At 33.8% G+C, this 24,941-nt stretch overlaps 1 protein-coding gene across 4 annotated transcripts in view; it reads right to left on the bottom strand.

Annotated features, from left to right (window-relative positions):
• Positions 1-24,941, bottom strand: part of LOC138699599 (cell adhesion molecule Dscam1-like) — a 1,432,092-nt gene that overhangs the window by 19,045 nt on the left and 1,388,106 nt on the right. For 2 of the 4 annotated variants that reach the window (XM_069825611.1, XM_069825614.1), the window contains 2 exons: positions 11,192-11,518; positions 8,018-8,129 (listed from right to left, as the gene is read on the bottom strand). In XM_069825611.1, coding sequence (XP_069681712.1) covers positions 8,018-8,129; positions 11,192-11,518 — 439 coding nt within the window. Of the gene's footprint in view, positions 1-8,008; positions 8,130-11,191; positions 11,519-24,941 lie in introns of all 4 variants that reach the window. The other 2 variants (XM_069825612.1, XM_069825615.1) reach the window with 2 other exon arrangements.

Raw genomic sequence — 24,941 nt, 5'->3', positions numbered from 1 at the left:
GAACTGGGGCTGTTTTGATTCCAGAGCTGTTCTAGAAAAACTGAACCATTTAGAAGACATAATTATTAGTGAAGTACGAAGGATAAGAGTAAAGCAATGCAGACAAAGAAAAAAGAGAAAGAGTTATGGAGAAAAAGAGTGTTGGACAGATGACGAAATACTAGGGCATTCGATAAGTAATGGCAACAATGCTGTAAATCAGTGCTAGTAGCGGTGACCATTGAAATCTTGAACTACGTAATAGAGCAGCGATTGTTTCATAAATTTGCAATATTAAAAGTCTTGAAGTAGCCATGTTTTGTTTCTGATTTGTAGTAAACAATACAGCCCTAAAGATACGAACAAAGGTGCTTCATAAAAATCCAAGTTGTAAGAGAAAAACATGCAACTCAGTGCTTTAGGGCATTACAAGAAGTCTGTTGGAGAGCAGTCCTATCATACTAAACTACTCCAAGTTGGATGGAAGTGAGGCATTCACTTTCAATCAAGAGTTGACATTTGAAGAGCTTTAGATTGATCAGTAAGAGACATATCCAAATATGCTGCTGCTGGAAACGTATTGTTGACATGACAGGAGAATATATTTAAAGTATGTAATGTCAAAAGTAACCTAAATAAGTTTACGTTGCCATTACTTTTCGAATGCCCTAGTACCGGAAGTTGGCAAAAAGTGAAGAACTTCATTAACAGTAGTTGGCACAGAATCACGTACTGTAACTTCTTTATCTCTAAGTTAATTATTTGCTAATTAAATCTTATCGAGATTCATGTATTTTAAAAGTAATAAAATTCAAATAAAGTTCTGAGTGACATAAAAATTATATCTTCAAATAAAGTTTTACCAACTATTCAAATGTTTCTTTCTAATCACTCAATTTCCGTATAAAAGTTATTCTGCGTTATTCATAGTATGAGAAGCCTAAGAAATCAGCCTGTCAGTGTGACTTACAATTTAAAAATTTTCTTAGGAATGTGCACTTCTGAGCTTTATAATTTCCACAATTCTTATCTGATTTCAATGAAATTGTGTAACTAATTCTTTCCATTAAGATTAGATGATGTTGAAATTTTCAAATTTTTTGGTTTGTAAATTTAGTTCATAAAAATAAATAAAAAAAAAATCACGTCTTATCAATAAATCAGTTTAAAAAAGAATGAATAAAAATTTATTCTAGTTTTATGGCTTAATACGTAGTTAAATGATTAAGTAGTGGAAATGTGTATTTGTCTTTTGTTATCATTTATTGTTTGGAATAAGAAAATTATTATGATTAAAAAATTTTTTTTTTTAAAGTCATGCATAAAAATTATATTAGCTGTATTTTTCAAGTGACATAAAAATAATTAAATTTCCATAGACTACAGTGTTTAAAATGTGTGGCAAAAATGTCATTGTATTAACTTACTTAGTTTTGGATAAATCTGATTTCCTAGATTGAGAAACATAAAAAAAAAAATCATATCTGTGGAAACTGCATTTAAAAGTAGCTGCTTGATGGCCAAGCTAGCTTACGGTCCTTTAAGAGAATAAATATTTAGGTCACCCACAATTCGAATAGAGAAATGGAACTTTGCAGAAATATTTCTCATAGGCTAAACTATTTTTTGGTGGAATAATTGAAAAATGGTACAAATTGAAATGTTTCACCAGAACTTAGTAGTGCATATCCTTAATAACAGTTAGGGTTACCGCATGAAATTTCTGGCATTGAAGACATCACAAGTAAAAAATTGCAGCAAATTGTGTCTTATAAATTTGAGAACAATGATTACGAACAGAATTTTCGTTAGCATTGCTCTTGATACTTATGCTCACTGTCATTAGAGGATGGATGATTTTTTAATCTTTCATCAACGTTAACAACAATACCAATATTAACAACAGTAGCAATACATAAATAACTTGATAACAATATTATACATAGGTGCATTCATTCTCTTTGTCTCTAGTTTTGGAGGGATATCATTGTTGGATTGTGTTAATTTACTCTTTAATTTTTAACAAAATAGTAGAGCCAGATTTATGTACCTGTAAATGGAATCCACACTTCGTCTGAAATACAGTAACTTGTCAATAATAAATATTTAGCCTAAATGTTGGCCTATTCAACTTTATTTAAAAATCAAATGAAATTGTAGAATTTGTACTGATAGTGAGTCTTTTAAAATGCAAATTAAGATTACTGAATAATAAAATAATTGAAACCTAAAGATTCCACTATGTCGTAGGTATATTTTTGTCAACAATTTTAGATTAATTTGATTGTGTGTGTGTGTAAGTGCTTATTTCGATTGATAAATATTTTATAAGAGTTTTGCATTTCTACAAAAAATGAAAACTTTTACTGATATTTTATCCGTATTATAGGGCAAATTTATTAAGAAAGCAGCATTTTTCGTCACAGTAATGTTTATTCAAAGAAAAGTATGAATCACTTTGAATCTTAATTACACGTAGTTTGGAAAACTTGCTCTCTTTCTATTCCGTAATGTGTTGGTAATAATGATAACGTCTTGAGTTGAAGAAAGAACATTTTTATTGTATAAAACACTCTTCAACAACATTATGTAAAACATTTTGAATCTTGCGTACACTACTTTAACACTTGAATATAATTAATTGATTAACTAGAGGACTTACTCGTTTTAATTTTGTAAGATTTGTGCGGCTTACAGCTGTTTCAGTGCTTCACGCACCATCCTCAGAGCCTACTAGATCTCGACGTCATCTCGAACTTCTCTGCCTGTTATGTGTGTGTTTGATTGTTGAAAGGTGTTGAAGAGTGGAGTCAAATAGTGTGTGTGTACTGAAATTGATCTGTGTGTTGAGAATTTGATCAGGATGTGTTTTAGTGTGTTTGTATATTTCGTATTGTTCTAATGTGTTGAGTTTTTGGTTCTTGGGTTGTATGTGTAGGATTTCCATGTCTGCACAAATCTTACAAAATTAACACTAGTTAACAGTAACGCTAGTTAATCAATCATGTAAAAATTTCACCGAAGAAAATCTCACAATGGCTATCATTAATTATAAAGGCAACTGCTGGCAGAAAATAAGATTATACATCTTGATTACACAACGTTTAACATTATTATATGACTTGAATACAATATATAACTTTCACGTGTTTATCAGAACTAAGTCATAAATACCTAATTGACTAGTTTCGGCTTGGGCGCCATCTTCAGATTCTTGGGTCTTCCGGTGTCTTCATCTCCAGTGGGGGTGCGTTTTGTGTTTTGACTCCACACTACACAACACAAAAGCATCCCCACCAGAGGTGAAAACACTGGAAGACGCAAAGATCAGGACCACAGCAGTTCTGAAGATGGCTCTCAAGCCGAAATTAGTCAACTAGGTATCTATGACTTAGTTCTAATTAACACGTGAAAGTTAGATATTGTATTCAAGTGAGAAAATAAGGTACGGTACGGTAATCTACGGACATGGTGTCTGTTCTGTTAATCGCAATTTCTTATCTATGGTGTATATACCGGTACCATAATATAATAAAACTCTGTGCTGATTTACGTGATTATTTCAATATGTATTTTTGCATTATGCCGTGTCCATGAACGACTTTTAGTTTTTTATATTATTCTTGATCGTCAGACTTTATAAGTGCAAATATACGTAAAATGAAAGGTTATTATAAAATGATAATGTCCCAGCCACACGCATTGGACAACACTGGACTAAAGCAATTAGCAAATATATACAAGCAAGCAAAATACTAAAGAAACTAAGATTCTAAATCTGTAGGAGCATGGAACATTCTAGGTGCCTATGATACACAGCTATGAAATATTAAGACAAATCACACAAAAAGTTACACATATACAAGAGCGAATTAAAGTATCCTTGTAGATCAACAGTAACAATAGAACTTGAATTTTATTGACAAAACAAGTTTTTGAATATAAAAACACACTAAACATTACTGGTATTGGTTATCCAAAGCTTGAAAAATTGATATTCAACATTTCAAGATTGAAATACCTATTATATCAAAAGGTGGCCAGATTAAAAAAAAAAAAAGATATTACAATCTATGAATAATACATTTGTCACCATAAATGAGTCTCACAATATTCTTTTATTTTAAGACTATTAGTAGGACCTACCATTTTAAGAATAGAATCACATTTAATACTATAACACAAATTATGCTAAGAGATATAACAAGAACAGCAAATATAAGAAATAGGTATAATAATCATGGACATACCGTAATGAAACTAAACGACGACATAAACCGTGAAAATTGAAAGGAAACAATTAGTGTTATTGATCACGTACTACGTATGAAAACAGGTAAGCTGAAAAATAGAACAATGAACTGGAAACCCCTAGAAAGAAGGAAAAGAGAAAACCTCAGGAAAATGATATTGTATGAAGGGCATTGGAAAATAGAGAACTGGCATAGGAAGATTGTCAAGGCAGAGGATTATGGAGAGAATGACTGGAGAAGGACTGCCTGGAATGGGGAGAAGTATGGTAAGAAGGGAGAATTGATGGAGGAAGACTGTCCTCGGAGATAATATGGAAAACAGTAAACGATAACAAGATATGTTTAAGCTCATGTTTCCTTAATCTGACTTCGCAGATCCCAAATTCCCCATCTCAAAATATTCTGTAGAGCATTCCCTACTTCCTGTCTAATTTTTGCACGCTTTTACTGAATCACTCTGTACATATGTGTAGATTGAAAGAACAGAAGTAATAATTAACCATATAGCAGGAATTAAAAGGCAAAGATTTAAGAGAAACTTTTTATAAATTACAAATTTCACAATCACACCCTTAGTTCCAATGGTCAAATACCAGAAGAATAGACCTGTAAAGTGATCTCAAATATTGGATATCTTATACCGTACTATACCCTGGGTAATACAGAACTTCTGTTTGTGTAAATGTGTCCATATTATGAAAGACTTGTGAATACGAGTATTTTTACACAGGAGAATTCTACTTCTTTCTGTATTTAATACCGCAATGATTTCATCATATATTTTTTTAAACAGTAAGTATATGTATCCTTACATTTTCCATCCACCTATGTACCCTATGAAAACAATTTAAAAATGGGTGGACAAAATTCAATTGACTTAATATGAGTAAGAATATGTTTCAATTAAATCACTTTAAACCTATTTGTGATTATAGGTACATAAAATCAAACTTCGAGATTCAACTATGTGTACCGTATTATATTAGGCCTATTGTTGAAAAAATTATTTTGCTCTCGTTATGTTATTTTGTTTGTATACACGTGTTACAAGAACATATAATAATTTTAAAGTGAATGTTTCAATTAATTACATGTTAACGGTGCACAGGGAGTTCAGGGTTGTTAGTTTCCTTTGTGATGTGTTCGGATAGTTTAACTATGATTAAGGGAATTGCATCCAATGTTTCGAAACTACTTACTGGTTCTATCTGCAGAAAACTGAACAGTTATCACCAGAATTCCCGTTGTCATGTCTAGTTTGGCAGGGTGCATTTGTAAACAAGAACCCTTCACCTCTGTTCATAAAATTCTTATTCTAGCAAAGATGATAACTCCCTACTCCTCACAGCAGTTTCTTGGAAGAATTTGTGAACGTCACAGGCAGTTTTTCTTATAGCATAATAAAACAATGAATCTCCAATGATTTTTTTATGCCATGCATATTGACGTGCAACCAATTGTGTCTCTGCCTACTTTTTATTGGCCAAGAGTGCCATTTCATTTTTTGCTTGGGACGGGGGAAAGAGTTTTAGGGAAGACCTTATAGGATATTTCACGAAGTATAGATCCTCCCAATTTACTCTGAAATTATCTGTTTTCCATGCTGTAAACTGGGATAAACCTGACCATTAAAAAAATAAGATTTAAACCATATCAGATACACTGAATATATTATTCTTAAAGTTCATTATTTTTTCTCTACTTTTCAAGTTTTTTTTATTATTTTAAGTCACAAATTGGGCTGATACACCGGGGACAGAAAAAACTAGAGACTTCAGTGACGTCACTACAGAAGCGTCCACACACAGCAGAATTGTTCGTTGAACTACAAACTGAAAACGTTGACCACCTACTTTCACTGATCCAGCTGCGCTCTCACAATACAATAACTTCCGTTCAGAAAATGTTTTGCAGATGAATGGTACCCTACCTGCTAGCGGGAGGAGGGGGTGGTCGGACCGCTTAAAAGTAACGGCCTCCAAGCTTCTAGATATTCTGTCCCCGGTATATCATGGTTTAATTTTTCCTTTTATGTTCAAGTTTATCCCAATTACAGCAGCCTACATTTCCAGTTTCTACATATAGGCCTCGTTTTAACTTCTTATCCTACTTACACGATATGTAATTCACATGCACTTGGTGTTAATATGATATAGATGCAAACAATTGAGCACATACAACTTTACACATAAAGAAACGTTAGTTTCAGTTAACCACTAATGTAGCAAAGAGTAATGCTTTGGTTTGATTTGTAAAAAGCTATTAACTAGCTCGTCTTTTATTTTTTAAGCGTTTATAAAAGTGGAATATTTTAATATTAAAAATACAGTTCTCAGTGTTTTTCTTTAGTAGTACTACTATTCAAATACAGTAGAACTTGGTTATAGCGACCTCGTTTTGTGCGACATCTCGCCTATAACGTCAAATATTCTGTGGGCCCAACTAATTCCCCATAAGACATATGCTTTTCTACCTTGCTTAATACCACAAACGTATATGTGTCTACCTCGCATATAACGTCATTTTCAACCTCAGTTTGGAATACAAATTTTCTAAGATCCAAAGTATTTTAAGAAGTATTTTGCTGAATCTGGCAAATCCTTTACTGTTTCCTTCTATCACAGGCCTCTGGAATGCAGGCAGATTCCCTATTCCATTGTAACCTGCCCGAATTCATGCGGTATTAATGGTGCCTGCATGCGGTCAGTTTCGACAGGAAGTTTTCACCAAGTGCACACATTTTAACGCAGTATGGCCACTAAAAGAAGTGAGTGACACCTTAGAAGCCATTAGAATTGTGAACATTTCTATGAAGCTAGAGGAGGGAGTATGAAGCTAGGAGAAGGAGCAGTGAAATTGCAACTGAAATAATGAACATAGAATTTAATTTAGAAAGTGTATATTGGGCAAGTAGGAGACAACAGAGTAAAATGACTTAATCAGTCATTTTACTCTGTTGTCTCCTACTTGCCCAATATACACTTCACTCCTCAGTAAATAAGTTTGGTGAGTAATGAACAAACTGTTTTAATACAGAATACTGTATTTATCACTGTACATGTATTTTATTGTGTTCACAGTATGCTTAAAAGTGAATACACAAATCTAAAATAAGCCTAATTATGTTTATTATTTTTCATTTTCCACCTCACTAGACTGATTATGAATCTCAGTTACTACGACACTCGTTTATAACAACATAATTTTCAAGGTCCCTTGGATGTCGTTGTAACCAAGTTCTACTGTATTCATCTTTTAATCTTAAACTCGAGGGACGGAATTTTCCTCCTGTTTCCCCTAAATGACGCCTAATAATTATAATAATACCGGTAATAATAATAATAATAATAATAATAATAATAATAATAATAATAATAATAATAATAATAATAATAATGATGGTGATGATAATCATGATGATATCGAGAAAACTACACCAGGAAGAATAAAACATTGTGTTAATGGAGTCTTAGGTGGGACCACTGAAAATATAAAATGCAAAATGCGGACAAACCCAAAATTGCGATTCCACAGTATATCCAATTTTATTTTAAGCTTTTCAATCAGGAAAAAATGCAGTGGTCGTCTGAAGATAGAACCAGTAAACATTTACGATACACTGAAGACAGTAGCACCACAATTCAGAAGCCTCAAATCCCTTTAAGATCAATACGATCTGGCCACCAGTGACTGAGATGACATCACACACTAGGTATACCATAGCAAGATGTCGGATCCATGCAAAGAGCTATGGCTTCACGCCTCGCTGCACCTACTTGCACTACCTGGATGGCGTCCCTCTCCGCGCCATCACCCCGCTGCGCCGCACCCGGTGACTCACTTCAGGTGAGGCCTCTGCAGACTCTGTGCTGGAGTCAAGCTCGAAGACCGAGTCCGCTGCAACACGAGATTGCCATGGTTACCACACGATAACAACAACATTCCATGTTCAATAGCAAATAAAACCCCAGTTCATCAGAGATGTGAAAAAGTAATTATATGATATAATGAAGTTTATTTTATGTGGTCGGATTATGGCTTTACTAATTTTTGATGTACGACTCTGAGAATTGGATCCTGAAAAGGAAAGATCGATGAAGAATAGGGGTGGCAGAAATGAGATTTCTCCAATCACTAGCTGGATATACTCTCATGAATCATGTTAGAAACTCAGACATCAAGAAGAAATAAAAAAATTTAACCAGTTTTAGGAAAAGTAGACGACCATAGAAGAACCTGGTTATCACACATCCAAAGAATTCAAGCTACTCACCTCCCAGAACAAATATTAGACTATCAACCAACTGGTCATAGATGTGTAGGCCGACCAATGGCAAGAGTGATGGACAATCTTCTTTGAAGTAGGAAAAGGTCAAGAGGCCTAAACCTGATACCAGTAGCACATGATGATGAATTTTATGCTTACTATAAATTCTGAGATGGAAGAATAGCGTAAGATCAAAGTGGGTTACGGTAATTGGAACTCAAAAATTATACATAGGTATTTAAAGCTTAATGGGTTACTTATCTAATCAGGATTAAGACTAACAAAAATTATAAAGAATTGTAAACAAGTCATTACAACTGAACAGAGATTGGTCATAATATAGTGCATTCAAATTAATATATATGTACCTATTACATTCCTTCCATTGCCTTCTTAACACAGCTACATTCTTGTGCAAGGAGTAGGTTACACAATGCAATATTGTTTCTTCACTATACTTTTTTCTATTCATTTTTAACAAGAAAACTACTTTGAGATCTTTACAAATTATTCAAAATAGAGAGTTAAGAATAAGAAATCTATTAGGTTTCCATTATTTGACGCCAGTTAAATATCTACTGGTATATCAATTTTCTCTTATTTTACCAGTTGAATTATCAAATAAAGTGCTTTTTACAGATATGAACGACACTCGTTCTGTATACACGTTTTACGATCGTGATTTGTCGAGAATTTTGTTATTTCTTCCCCGTCTTTTGCGAATCTGAAAATTTTTTGCATTAAAACGCGATTGTTTTAACGAATATCGCTGAATCGTACATTCATCGGCCATGAAATTCTATTATTTTGTTTTCGACAATGAAACATTTCAAAATAAGTACGAAAATGGGATTATCATGTTTTATCATGTAAAAAGCTTAGCTGTTCAGCTTGGAAAATGAAAATCTGTTGTTGACATGTGCAATGGTTAGGTTCGTTACACAATACCACAATAAGAAGAAATGTGTAAAAGATATTTATCACATTTTAGCAAGAATACGCAACGAAAACTAAGGAATAATGTATTTCGATAATTTAACAGCCAAGCAGCCCGTCATAGTGTGCAAATGAATGCAAGCGTAATGTTTTTTATATTCACGTAGCTCTTTTCTCCATCAATGATTTCCATGTTTACATTCAAACTTTTTCTTGATGATTTGCATGTTTAAATATAGACCTTTTTTCTCATGATTTAGGCTACATATTTATATAACGACTTTTTTCACGAACTACAGTAGTTTTATTTGACTTTCAAGTATATTGTTCACCGTTTTACACTATCTCTAGTCATTACTTCACATCTGCAAGAATTTGTTGGTTAAAAACAAATAATTCATTTATATCCAAATGGTAACTTAGCATCAAAGGATAGAGTTTTAGACAATTCGTTATGGCTCACTAATATTTATAAAATAATTGCAATAATTAATTTATTCATAGCGTTCTACCCAAGGGCAGGTCTTTCACTGCAAACCCAGCATTCTTCAGTCTTTCCTATTTTCTGCCTTCCTAGGATAATAATAATAATAATAATAATAATAATAATAATAATATTTATGTCAGAAACCAGTATGTAAAGCCTGGATATAACATCGTCAGGTTAGATAATATAGGCCTATGCACGTACTTATACACTCACACATTCACAAACAAATAAACATAGCACAAATAAGCATAGACAAATAAACAGAGTATGATGCAGATTAATAGTAGTAATAGTAATTTATTCACCATAAAGATCTTTACAAATCAAGGCTTCGTCAATCTTATTTCTAAGTCTTAATCTAGTTTCTGATTATAACTTACTATAGATATATTTATGAATTTGTAGCTTTGTTATTGCAGGACATCTGCTGACATGATTTAAGAAGAACTATATCTAAGATAGTATAAAAATAATAATAATAATAATAATAATAATAATAATAATAATAATAATAATAATAATAATAATAATAATGTTAACAGCAATAACGACCAATATGCCTTCACAATTACACATTAGTAGGCACTTTCATGCAAGGTCTAAAGACATAAATTCCTCTACAGTATATGGCATATGATGCAGCAGCAACCTGTTGACCATGCTTTTAAACTTCTTTTGTTTACTACTTATTATGGAGCTTGGAATTTTATTATACATATTTATGCCTCTATGTAAAATATTTTTAAGACTTGTGGTAATTCTATGAGTGGACAGATGGATATGACTTGATGTTCTTGTTTGATACATGTGGTAGTCTGAATTCAATTTGAATTTTGCTTTGTTTTTATGAATGAAAGACACTGTTTCTGGAATGTATATACAAGGCACTGGCAGAATTTTGAGATACAAAAAAAATACAAAGAGAAAAATTAAAATATACAGGGTTATATTCCTAAAATATTATATCTAATAAATTCAATCATTGAGTAGAAAGGTCTACAAGATAAAACATTGTATATTACACGTGGTTAAAGTTCATTATGTATTCATGAGAAATTGTATCTCACTGGCAAATAATGATCAATTTAAACCACTTATAAGACGAGTAGCTTTTATGACTTCATTTCACTTATTGCTACTTGCATTGCAGAGCATTCAGTTGAAAATCACTGGTTTATGCTAAAGTTATGTTGTACATATATATGTCTTATTTCCATTTCCCCCCCCTCCTCCCCAGAAAATGACTGTGAGATATCAGTTACTCACCATGATGTGGAGTCTTCGTGTTTCTGTGGTTGGCGGCTGGGAGCCGGTACTGGGATGGAATTGCTTTGGGCTCACTTCTCCTTGGACTGCCTGCACCACCGGTACTGCTGTCTGAGTCAGAGCGTTCTCTGTCCCGCTCACGATCTGTCCCCATCGAACAGCTGCGTGACCGTCCAAAACCTACACCACTACTGCTGCTTTGGCTCTCCTGGTGTCCATGACTGTGATGGCCAGGGGGAGACTTGGTTCGACGGTGGTGGCTGCTGGAACTCGATGCCGCAGCCACAGACACCGGCAGCGTTTGCTGGCTGGAGATGCACGAGATCTCTACAAACAACATTTTCGTCAATGCTGTACTGCATGTTGTTCTTATTGATGAAAAAAAAAATTCGGTGCAGAGCAAAAGTTATGAAAATGTGAAGCAGCAAAATAAACATTAATGCAGTATCACGAAACAATGTGGGTGAAGAAATGTATTTTCTAAACATAAGAAGATATAAATAATTTGTTAATGGAAAAAACTAGATTTACTATAAATTTTGTTGCTTAATTATTAATTAAAACATGACATTAATGCATTATTCATTTCGTTATTAGGCCTACTACTTATAAGAATTTTAAATTATTCAATAAATTACAACAGAGCTATAATGACAAATTTGGAAAAATAAACATACACATGAAGAACCAACCATTTTTTAGATCACGACACGAAATTTTAAAATTAATTCATTAATGTAAAACATTAATTTCTGTTTAAAATTTATTCATTTCCAGGATGTACAAAGCCAGTTTTAAGCAATGCAACAGCTGGTAAGTAAGCCATGTACTAGTAGCAAGTATTGCTTTAACCAAGAGACATTCAAATTCAAATTTATTCATAATTTGAATTTGAAAAAGAGACATGACTCATAATTTTCGATAATAAAACTTCCTCCAGAAAATACCCAGCATATGTTCCGGTAATAAAACACATCTTTATCCCTGCATCGTAATTCCAAGGAAAATCAACGCATTGTTAAGTCACATGTGCTTCGAGTTAAGGTAAACAATATTTCGTGTCACTTTGATGCGAAAATAGCATATTGCGATACAAGTGAGGTAAGTATGTTATTACAGAATCGAGGAAAACTTTGAAAAATGGGATGAAGTCGAGTTTTTATATTTCCGAGATTCTGTAATACACTTACCATGAGTATTGCATACTATTTTTAGACGATCGTACATTGTAGGCCAGAATTCGTGTCTTTAACTTAATGGAAGTCTCATGCTCCACAGAACTACGAGCTCTTTCAGCCTGCAGCACGGAAATGGTACATATCCGAACAAAAACACATAACCGGACTTGAATAATTCCTAATAAAACCTATATTTGCTCTCTCCCCTTTACAAAGCCTAAGTGTTTGCAATGGGCATTCAATTAGTTTGAAATTATATCAGGTAGCAAAAAGAAATAAATAACTAGGAAAGCTCGAGTAGGCGAAATAATTACCCATAAAAATTATCACTATTACATATCAGTACATATTAAATAATGAAACATTTCTAATTTTCTGAAGTAGATAGCAAGTAAAGTTGGTTACATAAGTAACTCTTTTTAGCTTTCATCCATAAAGGATAGAGGGGTACCAGTACTATGTTTAGAGTGACCAGATTTTCACACACAAAAAGTATGACACATTCCTATAAGTGGTCCTGTAAATAGCGACCTTGGGTTCTTGCTTTTCGCCTTACATCATATGAACTTCATACCAAGAAATAATCAGTTTTAATACAACATAAATTTTCAAATAGGTATGTAGGCCTAGACTAATAATATTCCAATAGAGGAAATAATGTATCAACATTAAAAAATATAATACATTTTAATAATTATATACAATTTTATTTTCTGTCTGAAACTTATCTATTTATTGATTCAGTTCAACAAATAGATAAGTTTCAAACTGAAAATAAAAATATATATGATTATTCAATATAACTTATCGGAACATTTAACATGAATTGTAAAATAATACATTTTGTTATAAGGAGGTGTAAATTGATATAAGGTAACCTATTTATTACTCATGCTTGCTATTACCTATTTTGTAACATGACTTAGAAAAATACACATACACAATGTAGCTGCTGTAGCATGATTATTTTTCAGCATTTACTGAGCAACTACATATTTCTGATTTGAATATTCATTGCTGCAAAATAGCTTCCGTTATTTCCTCTTCACTTTTTTTTTCTCTGAGACAATAAAAAAAGACAGAACTTTCAAATTTTATTTCATAGGACTTTTAGCAGGATAAACTTAAAAAGCAGGATAGTTGTAGGAATTTCAAACATTTATGTGAGCCGCATGATAAAGGTTTAAAAGAAAGGAGGTATCCTGCGAAAAACGGTAAATCTGGTCGCTCTAACAAAGTAGGCTTATTCTATGTTGTACTGTATTTTAACTTAAGACAAAGCTATCTATTAGTGTAGGTTAAACGGTAAATGAGTGCAACTTCAGAAGTGCATGATTGTCACACTGAGTGAAATGATTACTCTGTAATACTAATTATGTGCTCTCAGAAATATCTATGTGAGTAAACTAAACTACAAACTCATTAAACATTTACAAGTAAAGATTACAGCGTATAGTTTTACTTAAGGAAAATACACATGCGGTGTTTTTACATCTTGATTACTAAGCATGCCGTACCCAATAGCACCCATATCTCAACTGTGCTCCCCCCCCCACCCCCATTTCATTGCACAACAATATATGTCTCAACCTGTTACGGTCTTACAGCAGTGTACATTCATTCACGATGGTTAGACAGTTGACTCTATAGCAACTCATTTTTCTGTGTACCGGTAATCGTTATTTGAAATACAAATCAGCTTGTCATGCAGAATTTATGCAGACATTTAATAATCAATTGTTTCCTTCCAGAACTGCAATTCACGATATCGTGCAAAAATTTGAATCTACTGGTTCAATGTGAAATTGGCGCAAATCTTAAACATAAGTCAACAAAATAACGAAGTTTAGAAACCAGATCTTCACAGATTGGAAGAACTAAAGGAAATAAAATCAGGAACATTACAGTGGCCGAACTTAATCATGTCAATCAGAATGTGTTTTCCTGATACAATGGCTGTTTAGCCAAGGGAGGACGACATTTCCAGCATCTTCTATGAGGAATATATAGATCAATCAATCAATCAATCAATCAATCAATCAATCAATCAATCAATCAATCAATCAATCAATCAATCAATCAATCAATCAATCAATCAATCAATCAATCAATCAATCAATCAATCGATCAATCGATCAATCAATCAATCAATTTGTAAAAGTTTTAGGAAGCTGAAATATGGATCCTGTCAGTTGTGGAACGTTTAGTAGACAAGACATAAAACACGCATGAGCAGACAAGTTTATAAATAAAGTCCTGCGTGTTAGCTTGCTCGTCTATGAACTGTTACACTTATTACAATTATAAAGAAAAAGTTAGGATAGAATGTAATAAACAATCTGTTGCAATCATACTTTCATATGACCACGAAATTGTGTCAGTAAAGTGCACTTTGTTAATTCTTATTGTAAGCAGTGAAGATCTGTTGCAAGGCCAACACTAGGATTTGAGATTGTCTTCATGTTCTCTGCTTGCCTTACAAAGTGAAGAATTCTAAAATGAGGTTCAATCCCTGCTGTTCAAAAGTCAAAATAGCCAAAAGGCCGAGCTATTCTCTCGTGAATGCTGACATGGAAATTCTAGCTATTAGAACTGGAAAGTGTTCAATCTTTTGTTTGTAACCCAGCTTGAGGGGTCAACAAACATCACTTTTTTCAAACGTATGTAGTCTGGTTTTGTAAACTATGAAGATAATGAAACTGTATTACATCTGTTAATTTGTTGAAATGCTTATTTTTTCCTGTTGGACTTATATTCTAATGCCTGTAGGGGAGAGAATAGTTTTCTCTGTACCACATGATACCGACACATATGTGGGTCAGCAGAGAGTAGGGGCCTCCACAGGAACATCCATCCATGCCCGAGGTAGAATTCGAACCCACAAACCTTCGAACTATGCCGCATAATGGGAGCACGCCTTGGTATACCGTGTAGCCACCCTGCTGGGTATTTCTTTTATAATAATGATAAATCTTAAGTAAACATTACAGTAAAAAAAGAAGTTTAGGTTTCTAAGAGCAATCTTCACACGGAGAAACAAAAAGAAATATTCAGTAAGAGCATCAATTACCAAAGAAGAGATTTTAAGTGAAGGAAAAAAAAAAAAAAAAAAAAACTTTTTACAAAGATATCAAGAATGTGATCAAAGTATTTGCAGCAGTATCTATTGACTTTTGTCAATGTTTCATGAAGTGATTGCTCTATTAGCTGAACATAGACAGTCAGTATTTTTAAGTAAGTCCCTCATACTAATTGCCAAACAGGAATTGTGGGATAGCATGGAAAGAATCTTACTGTGTTTGTGAAATAAGAGTTCCTGTGAGAAAAAAATAACTAATATCCTACAATAAATAATGTGGTTAACTTCAGTAAACCAGCTTCTTAATATATACAGACCTTGTAAGATACGTGAGAGAGTTTGGCACAATAATAAGACAGAAATCGAACTGGTAATTCCTGCTAATGTTATCAAGTTGAAATGTGATCAACATATAATTATGTCAATGGAGTGAAAACTTCGTCTTCAGCTGTTGACAGGCTCATAGTTTTCTCATACTTCTCTGGTCAACAGCTTCGATCTAAGGGTTACAGACTACACGTTGGAAGCTTGCATTGTTTCAGTGGACTACACTAGTGTACCAATCCTCTGTAATAAAGTAAGCTTCCTTATTGCAATGCACAATGCTGTGAACATGCTTGGGAAATGGATACCGGTACACAATCTGAAGCAACAGATCACTAAAGAGCTAAAGAAGCAGACAACAATGAGTAACTTAAACACTTTCAGAAGATGCACCAGCATTTCTCAGATCACATAAAAATGATACAAAAGTAATAACTGAAAGAAACTGCTCTTTCGTATCATTGCTCTTCACTAAAACATGGTCAACACATAATCATACAGCACTTGTGAAAGAAATTATGACAGTATTGTGTGTGTTTTTTTAAGTGAATACTTCTGTGAGTTCGATAGAGTACTGAGATGCTATGTTACAAAGCTAACCGAAAAAATTTTCATGCCAGTTTCTTACACCTATAATTTCTAAACTACACGCCATATTCCAATGTAGCAAATGGCGATCGACAAACAAAGGGTCAATGTATCCATCTAAAGTGATCATGAGTTGAAGCGGCTGACATTATCTAGTGATAAAAAGGAGAGAGAAAGTTGAAGCACGAGTTTCCGTGTTGTACAGCAGCCAAGGCAGTATAACTCGAGAATGCGAAGCGAAAGAATGTTTGCAGTGATGCCAAACGATTCATAACGAACCAGGCTACAATCTCAATTGAGAAACAATCAGCAGTCGTCAAGTTAAATTGGAAACATTCGCGAGTGAAGTTGAATGAAGAGAGAAATTTCACAAAATGCAGTGCAAATGGGAGCAGGTATATAAGCAGCAGGTAGCAAATGATAAAGCACAATGGTTACTATAGCAACAACATGTTTACTTTCAATATATACAAGATGGCTACTCCTAGGAGTCCCAGCACAGCAATGATATACCAAGTTTTCTGGGTATCTGGATTGTCACTGCTGACATTTACATTAATAACAATTCTATCAGCGACGTACTTACACATAAAATTTGCAGCTCTGTTTCTGATACAGCCTACCTCCATTTTTTTTTTTTTTTTTTCCCATTACCGGTACCGTTAACTTTCCAATCTGACGACATCAAACATTTCATGAGAAAATTGCTATTTTTAACTTTGGGCAGAAACTGCCCATTATCCTTTCCTTCAGGGGCAGGTTTCTTTGCTGCACTATGAATATACGACACAGAACATCAAGTTTCGTTCTTTTTTTGACGGAAGTCTTGCTGAGGATTCTGTGGAATATGATGGGCATTTATAAAGAATTTGTTGTACCTATACTACTGCATCATAAGTCCCTACATACTAGCCCTCAACTGTTATGAATTTACATTATATGTCTCGCACTGTGTATGCTTGCTAAAATGAAAGTCTGATATGTCGTATGACAATAAGATAACACACGATAAACACAGCACAACTGGCTCCCATACTCTATAGAAGAAAGTTAAGTTTTCTGCTTAGTCTGGCACTCGGTATAAATGAGAATATCTTTTGTGATGATTGTGTCAATTGAATCGATGTTTCTCGATTTACTATAATGGGTGTTCATTTCAAAGTGTGTCATGACGTCACTGATGTGAGTCAGCAATTTGAAGCGAGTTTCAGCTTTTATGTCAGAGAAGTTGCCTATTAAACAAGGCGTTCAACCTGAACTTGAGAACGTGTACGTCGTAGCAACAGATGGTGGTCTGTACAGTCTGTGTGCTACCATAACCTCTTTCGAGCTGTGTTTTGCGTGGACAAGTCGTACGCAGGGTATTTGTTGTCATCGGTTGCTTACGGCAACATTCCACAACACAAATCAAATGCTCTGTGTCCATGTTGACCGTCCAAGTTAATGTCAACAAATACATAAGTATAATAATCGTCTTAACCCTCTCCCCATATTCCGACAGTAAGAAAAAAACTCACCTTAGTACGTGTTTCCAAACAGTTCACATTCCTGCCACTACCGGCGTTATCATACGTATCGGTATGTACTCTTCAGAATGAACGCCATACTTGTTAGGCAACCTCTGGCACAAAGGTAATATGCCTTTGTGGAAGTGTAGGAAGATTAAATTCTTTACGCTCATCGGCTAGCCACATGACGGCATACGGTGAGCCATGACACACTTTGAACTGAACACGCGGTAGATAGAACAGTGAGTAGCCTACTGTACTCACTAACTCAGCCCAACAAATGCAAGTAACATTTTCTGAAAATTTTCCAGATGTCAAAATATCTCATGTCCTACACTGCATCATCAGTAGACGTTTCCACTCAGTTGTGGATCGTCTCAGAACATAGCCTTCTCCACAAAGACCTGTCTTGCCACAATCCCTCCAATCATAGCCTCTCTCTTTTAAATCTATGTGTACTGGTACTTGATCTATCTAGTTTGGGGTCTTACTGATGTTCTTACACTTTCGACTTTAATTTCCAATGCCCTTCTTAGTATTCTTCTTTCACTCATTCTTTTCAAATTTTAATCTCATTTTCAGTATTGTATCTTTTAATTTTTGTACTTCTAATGTCTGTCTAATAACTTCATTTCTGATTTTGTCCTTTCTTGTTTTCTTTTCTGTGCTCCTTAAAAATTTCGTTTCTTCTGCCTGGATTCTACTTACGTCCTTCTTAGTGCTGCTCATCGGAGTGACTACTACCGCGGAGGAATCAGAGATTACGAATAAAGCTCTCCACCGGTGATCTCCGGTACTATTGTAAGTGGAACATGGAACATACGGAGGGATGCGGTGGTTCGGAGCGAAGCGAAGTTGGAGGACGTAGAGCTCAAGGACGACCAGCGCGTACGGACTGAGGGTAGTTGTGAGTGGAATAAAATGGCACCAAATCGTATATCCATCGCATGGAGATAATAATAAAGTCGCACGCTGTGAACTTTGTGGGCGAATTTACTCTAAGGGTGGTGGTACTTCGAATTTGTTAGACCATTTGAAGTGATCGCACAATTGCGAACTTGAAGAAAGTAAGTAAATTTAACTGTTCAAAACACTTTTGAACTCTTTTAAAAAGCGTGTTTACTTTGATTTATATATGAAAGTTCTAATAAATAATTTCTTGCTTTTGTGTGCAGACAGAGTAACATTGCGAATGTAAAACTGAAAAACAGAAGAATTTCAGCAAAAAAGCACCATCTAAGATTGATCCAGCATATTGTTACGAGATGAAACTCTATACTTCAGTGATGAGCCGCTTACTTGAAATGAAATATGAGTTGGTGATTGTGTTGTCAGAAAAGCCAAATGCTCCTAGGACGCTAACAGGTCCGTATTTGGAAATCTCTATGGCGTGGACCAGGTTAGCTAGATTCTCTGAATAGGTCTAAATTTTGAAATGTAGGTATGTAAAGTGTTTAGACTAACATTGTGGTACTCGTACTTGCTGTCAAAAATAAATTATTACCATTCAGATACACATTGACGGTTAATTAATGATATCGTTTTCGTAGCTTTAAAATTACGCAAAACATTTGATACGATTTTTTTAACTGCTTTAGTGCTATTGTTCCAAAGGTCCACAGTCTAGAAAAAAAGTCTTGAAATTTCTATAAAACTTAACTTTCGAGGCAATAAAAATCATACATAACTTATATGCAATATTTAAAAGGCAACTTGAGTTATTAGATTAAAATATTGAGTTTCATTCCGAAACTAAAGAAACGTGTGGTAATAATATAATTACAATTATCCTTAAGTTGATATCTACTTATATTTTTTATTACAGAGGAAGAGTGACGCGTTTTAGAAGAGACAGTTAAATACTGACACTCTTTAACACAATGATCACAATCCTGTCTGGTGAAGAATCTTAATAAATTATTTTGGACAGTAAACTTTAACACACTGATACCACACATTTCTTTTGTTCCATTCTGAAACTCCCTTAATATATTTTACGTTAAACTAAACCGATTAGAATAATAATAGACAAAAACCGTATGTGAATAAACGAGTGTTTTCAGGAAAATTATAAATGTTTACATTAGCTACTGAAAAGCTTTACTTCGTGTTAGTTTTCAGTTAATTTTAATGTTATTAATTTTATCAATGACATAAAACTAATACGCCTTTCCACATATACTATGAATTTCAAAACTAGAAAAAAATCTGTCAGCTAACATATTACTTCAAGCAAAACAAGAAAAAAAGAAGAGCCAAAGAACGAGAGAGAGAGAGAGAGAGAGAGAGAGGGGGGGGGGTAAATAAAAAAAAGAAAATAAACAACAAAAAATTACACACTTATTTTAAAAGATACGCGGACGTCAGTGGACTCCAATCACTACCTGATCCGATTAAAGGAATGCTCAGTGGAAAATGTATGTCTGCGCCACAGCACATATACAACCTGCTTGGCATCAGTCGGAGGTAACTGGAGGTCTCCAATTGAAAGTGCACAAACAACCGCTCCGGAGAAAACCTAATCATAAGCAGCACTAGTCCTTCTTGTCATGGTCCAGATCTCAGCACTGTAAATATAGGTTTGTAATAATTTATACGTCATAATTTTGATTTTTTTTTGACATCTCCCAATTCCACAAAATATGTTTTACTGTGTTTAAAATTTAGCATCCAGTCCAATTATATTAGTCATTTCTTGTTTAATTTTTCCTGTCTATGAAATCTACTCCTTCAGCTTCTTTTAAAATGTGATTTCCGATCTTAATGTAACCACTACCTATCTGATTGACTGACATTGCATGATATTGGTGGAAAATTTAGAATGACTGGAAGTGTGAGAGACAAAAGATGTAAAAGACATCATAAGAGAGAAATCGCACTAGGTAATAAGGAATTTCCTTTACAGATCTTGGGTGGATGTCAGTATTGTATTGTATTGTATTTATTAACATTCCATGGTATTCATACATTGCTTCACAGCTAGAATATGGAACAAGTCAAAAAACTTAATACTATTATAAAATCTTACTTTATAATCACAGTCTAGATGAAATATATATAGACGAGATTTACAATATAGTCTACTAGTACAACACAAAGTTTTAGTATCAATTTCATGAAGTGTTATTGAATGTCATGAATTCACCTACAGAATAGAAGGCGTGAGAAATTAGGTACCGTAAAGTGGGGTGACTTTGAATGCCGAGGTGACTTTGAACAGTAATTTAGCGCCTTTCTAAATTAAATGCTGTACCCAATTGCGAAAAAACTGAACTAATTTATTGACAACTTAAACAGTTTTTTCGCAATTGGGTACATCATTTAATTTAGAAAGGCGCTAAATTACTGTTCAAAGTCACCTCAGCGTTCAAAGTCACCCCACTTTACGGTACTTCTTTAATTTGGCCTTAAATAATTTTATGTTCTGAGTTTAATTTTTTATATCGATAGGGAGGCTATTAAAAATTTTTACTGCCATATAACGCACTCCTTTTTGATAGCACGATAGACTTGCCGATGGAGTATGAAAGTCATTTTTTGACGTGTATTTATGCTATGAACTGTTGAATTAGTTACAAAGTTTTCACGATTGCATACGAGGAAGATTATTAATGAAAAGATATACTGACAAGCCATGGACATTATTTGTAGTTTTTTGAAAATAGCCCTACACGATTCCCTAGATTTGGCACCTATTATTATTCTAATTACTCTTTTTTGTAATAGAAATATATTGTTACTATCTGTGGAATTTCCCTAGAATATTATTCCAAAACTCATTACCGAGTGGAAGTATGCAAAGTATATTGTTTTTAAGGTATTGATATTTACTATCTTTTGCATAGATCTAATAGCAAAACAAGCTGAATTTAGTTTGGGGGTAATTTCTTTAATATGATTTTTCCAATTTAACACATTATCGATTTTTAAGCCAAGAAATTTGGTTGTTGTTGTTGTTTCTAATAGGGATCTATTATTAATTATTGTGCTAGAAATTTGTGACGTTGAATTTGGACAGGATTTAAATTGAATTATGTTAGTTTTGTTACAATTTAATACTAATTTATTGACTGAGAACCAGTCACATATTTTGAAGAGAATTTCCTCTGTTGAAGATTGGAATGTGTTGGAGTTATTGGCTGTAATTACTATACTTGTGTCATCTGCAAGTGCTTCACATTTTCAACTTTGAGGCTGTTGAATGCTTTTAAATAAACCTATACATTTTGCTTTTATTTTTAGTGTAATAAGAATTAGTGGTAATGATGAATGACTGTCAAAGAGATTCTTTTACAACTATCTTGCAGGTTGCATGACAAAATCTGCTGGTGCAGCTGCAAGTGATAAAGTTTTCAATCATATGCGCAGTAAATAAAAATGAATGTGTAAGAAGAGTTTCATTCTGTCACTACATTATTAAGAGGAATCAAGGTGGATTTTGTTTGAATATTTACGTAAAGACTACCTCTTAGTCGAATTCTCTTGTTGTCTGCTTTCAGAAATTCAGAAACTTAATATTATACTCTGTGGAAGTAGATCTTGTGTTCAAATGGGAAGCAAAGAGGATATTTCCATGCTTATATTTACACTGCCTGGATGAAATACGATTGTCTAATAATACAATGTAATTTAATATTGTCGTGCAAACATCGAGTCTCAAATTTTACTCACCAGTCAAATGATGTTAGCAATGGCTACACATGCAACTCAACACTGCAACTAAGCAGAATCTGAAAATGTTGGACACAAATTCCCTACCACACAGCCACAGAGATGTCCCATCGTTATTATACAGCCTTGTGATTTGTCCATCATTATTATACTTGTCACGATCTGATTCCTTCACAGGCCAGAACTTTTACACCAGCTTTTGCATACGAGATAATAAATATCTAAGACAACAAGTTATTTATCCTTGTAATATAAAATAATGGACATTATACCATCAGCTTCGATTTGGTTGAAACTGCTATGTAAACAAGATACAATTTGTTACATTAAGATAAGACGTTGAGAAAAGGCTTTGGTCTTGTAATGCAAAAGCTTTGTTACTCGACCTTGTTGTTTACACTGTAATCTCAAATTCTATTACAAAGTTGATGGTATACCCATGCCAATTTATATTATTCCTTATGACACAACTTATACTTCTCTAACAGTATACTCGAGATGATGTAGGAACAGACTTCTTCAGGCCGAAAGGTAATTTAGCCTATTGCAATACTGAATTCAAAGCATAAAGCCTAAACATAATACATAAAGCTTGGCAGAAGGATTGTAACGTTACATGCAGGCTTCAGGCAACTTAAATAGACAGCTTATCACTCTTCTTAGTATTCGAAGTAAGCTTTTAGTGAAAACCTTGATTTTTTGAGACTGTTATACTTACTTACTTACTTACTTACTGGCTTTTAAGGAACCCGGAGGTTCATTGCCGCCCTCACATAAGCCCGCCATTGATCCCTATCCTGAGCAAGATTAATCCAGTTTCTACCATCATATCCCACCTCCCTCAAATCCATTTTAATATTATCTTCCCATCTACGTCTCGGCCTCCCCAAAGGTCTTTTTCCCGCAAGCCTCCCAACTAACACTCTATATGCATTTCTGGATTCGCCCATACGTGCTACATGCCCTGCCCATGTTCCTAATTATGTCAGGTGAAAAATACAATGCGTGAAGCTCTGCTTTGTGTAACTTTCTTCATTCTCCTGTAACTTCATCCCTCTTAGCCCCAAATATTTTCCTAAGAACCTTATTCTCAAACACCTTTAATCTCTGTTCCTCTCTCAAAGTGAGTCCAAGTTTCACAACCATACAGAACAACCGGTAATATAACTGTTTTATAAATTCTAACTTTCCGATTTTTTGACAGCAGACTAGATGACAAAAGCTTCTTACCCGAATAATAACAGGCATTTCCCATATTTATTCTGCATTTAATTTCCTCCCGAGTGTCATTTATATTTGTTATTGTTGCTCCAAGATATCTGAATTTTTCCACCTCTTCGAAGGATAAATCTCCAATTTTTATAGTTCCATTTCGTACAATATTCTGGTCACGAGACATAATCATATACTTAGTCTTTTCGGGATTTACTTCCAACCCTATCGTTTTACTTGATTCAACTAGAATTTCCGTGTTTTCCCTAATTGTTTGTGGATTTTCTCCTAACATATTCACGTCATCCGCATAGACAGGAAGCTGATGTAACCTGTTCAATTCCAAGCCCTCTGTGTTATCCTGAACTTTCCTAATGGCATACTCTACAGCAAAGTTAAAAAGTAAAGATGATAGTGCATCTCTTGCTTTAGTCCGCAGTGAATTGGAAAAAGCATCAGATAGAAACTGGCCTATACGGACTCTGCTGTAAGTTTCACTGAGACACATTTTAATTAATCGAACTAGTTTCTTGGGAATACCAAATTAAATAAGAATATTACCGGTATATAAAACTTCTCTCTTAACCGAGTCATACGCCTTTTTGAAATCTATGAATAACTGATGTACTGTACCCTTATACTCCCATTTTTTCTCCAATATCTGTCGAATACAAAAAATCTGACTGTTATAACTTAGAGAATTACATTCAAAATACTTAATGTTATTTCATTATAACCTATAACATAACATGTCTTTAAGTAATTGAAGACTTCCCCGGAATAAGGATGTAACCAAAAAAACTGTAATTCAGGGGCATATTTCATTAGACGTATATTTACTCTCACAACCATTTCGCTAAACAAGGATATAAGTTTATTCAGCCATTAAACGTAATAATTTATTCTTAAAAATAGATGCTTTAAATTTACTTTCTCCACTACATCACATATTTAAAGAATTTGATGTTAAATCCTTTATCTAGGGAGGTCTTCAATTATTGATTTATTAACGTAACATTTTTTTCTTCATTCTTGTATACACTCTTTTAACACTTATATAATCACTGTTAAATTAATAAATAACGACTTTACTGTGTTAACATTTTAAATACTCAAGTTATTGTACCTGATTGACTAATTTCGATGTTTTTTTTTTTTTTTTTTTTTTTTTTTTTTTTCATCAGATCACT

Source organism: Periplaneta americana, chromosome 5, assembly GCF_040183065.1.
Source record: "Periplaneta americana isolate PAMFEO1 chromosome 5, P.americana_PAMFEO1_priV1, whole genome shotgun sequence".
In the NCBI taxonomy this organism is placed as follows: domain Eukaryota; kingdom Metazoa; phylum Arthropoda; class Insecta; order Blattodea; family Blattidae; genus Periplaneta; species Periplaneta americana.
This window is presented reverse-complemented; position numbering and strand designations above follow the sequence as displayed.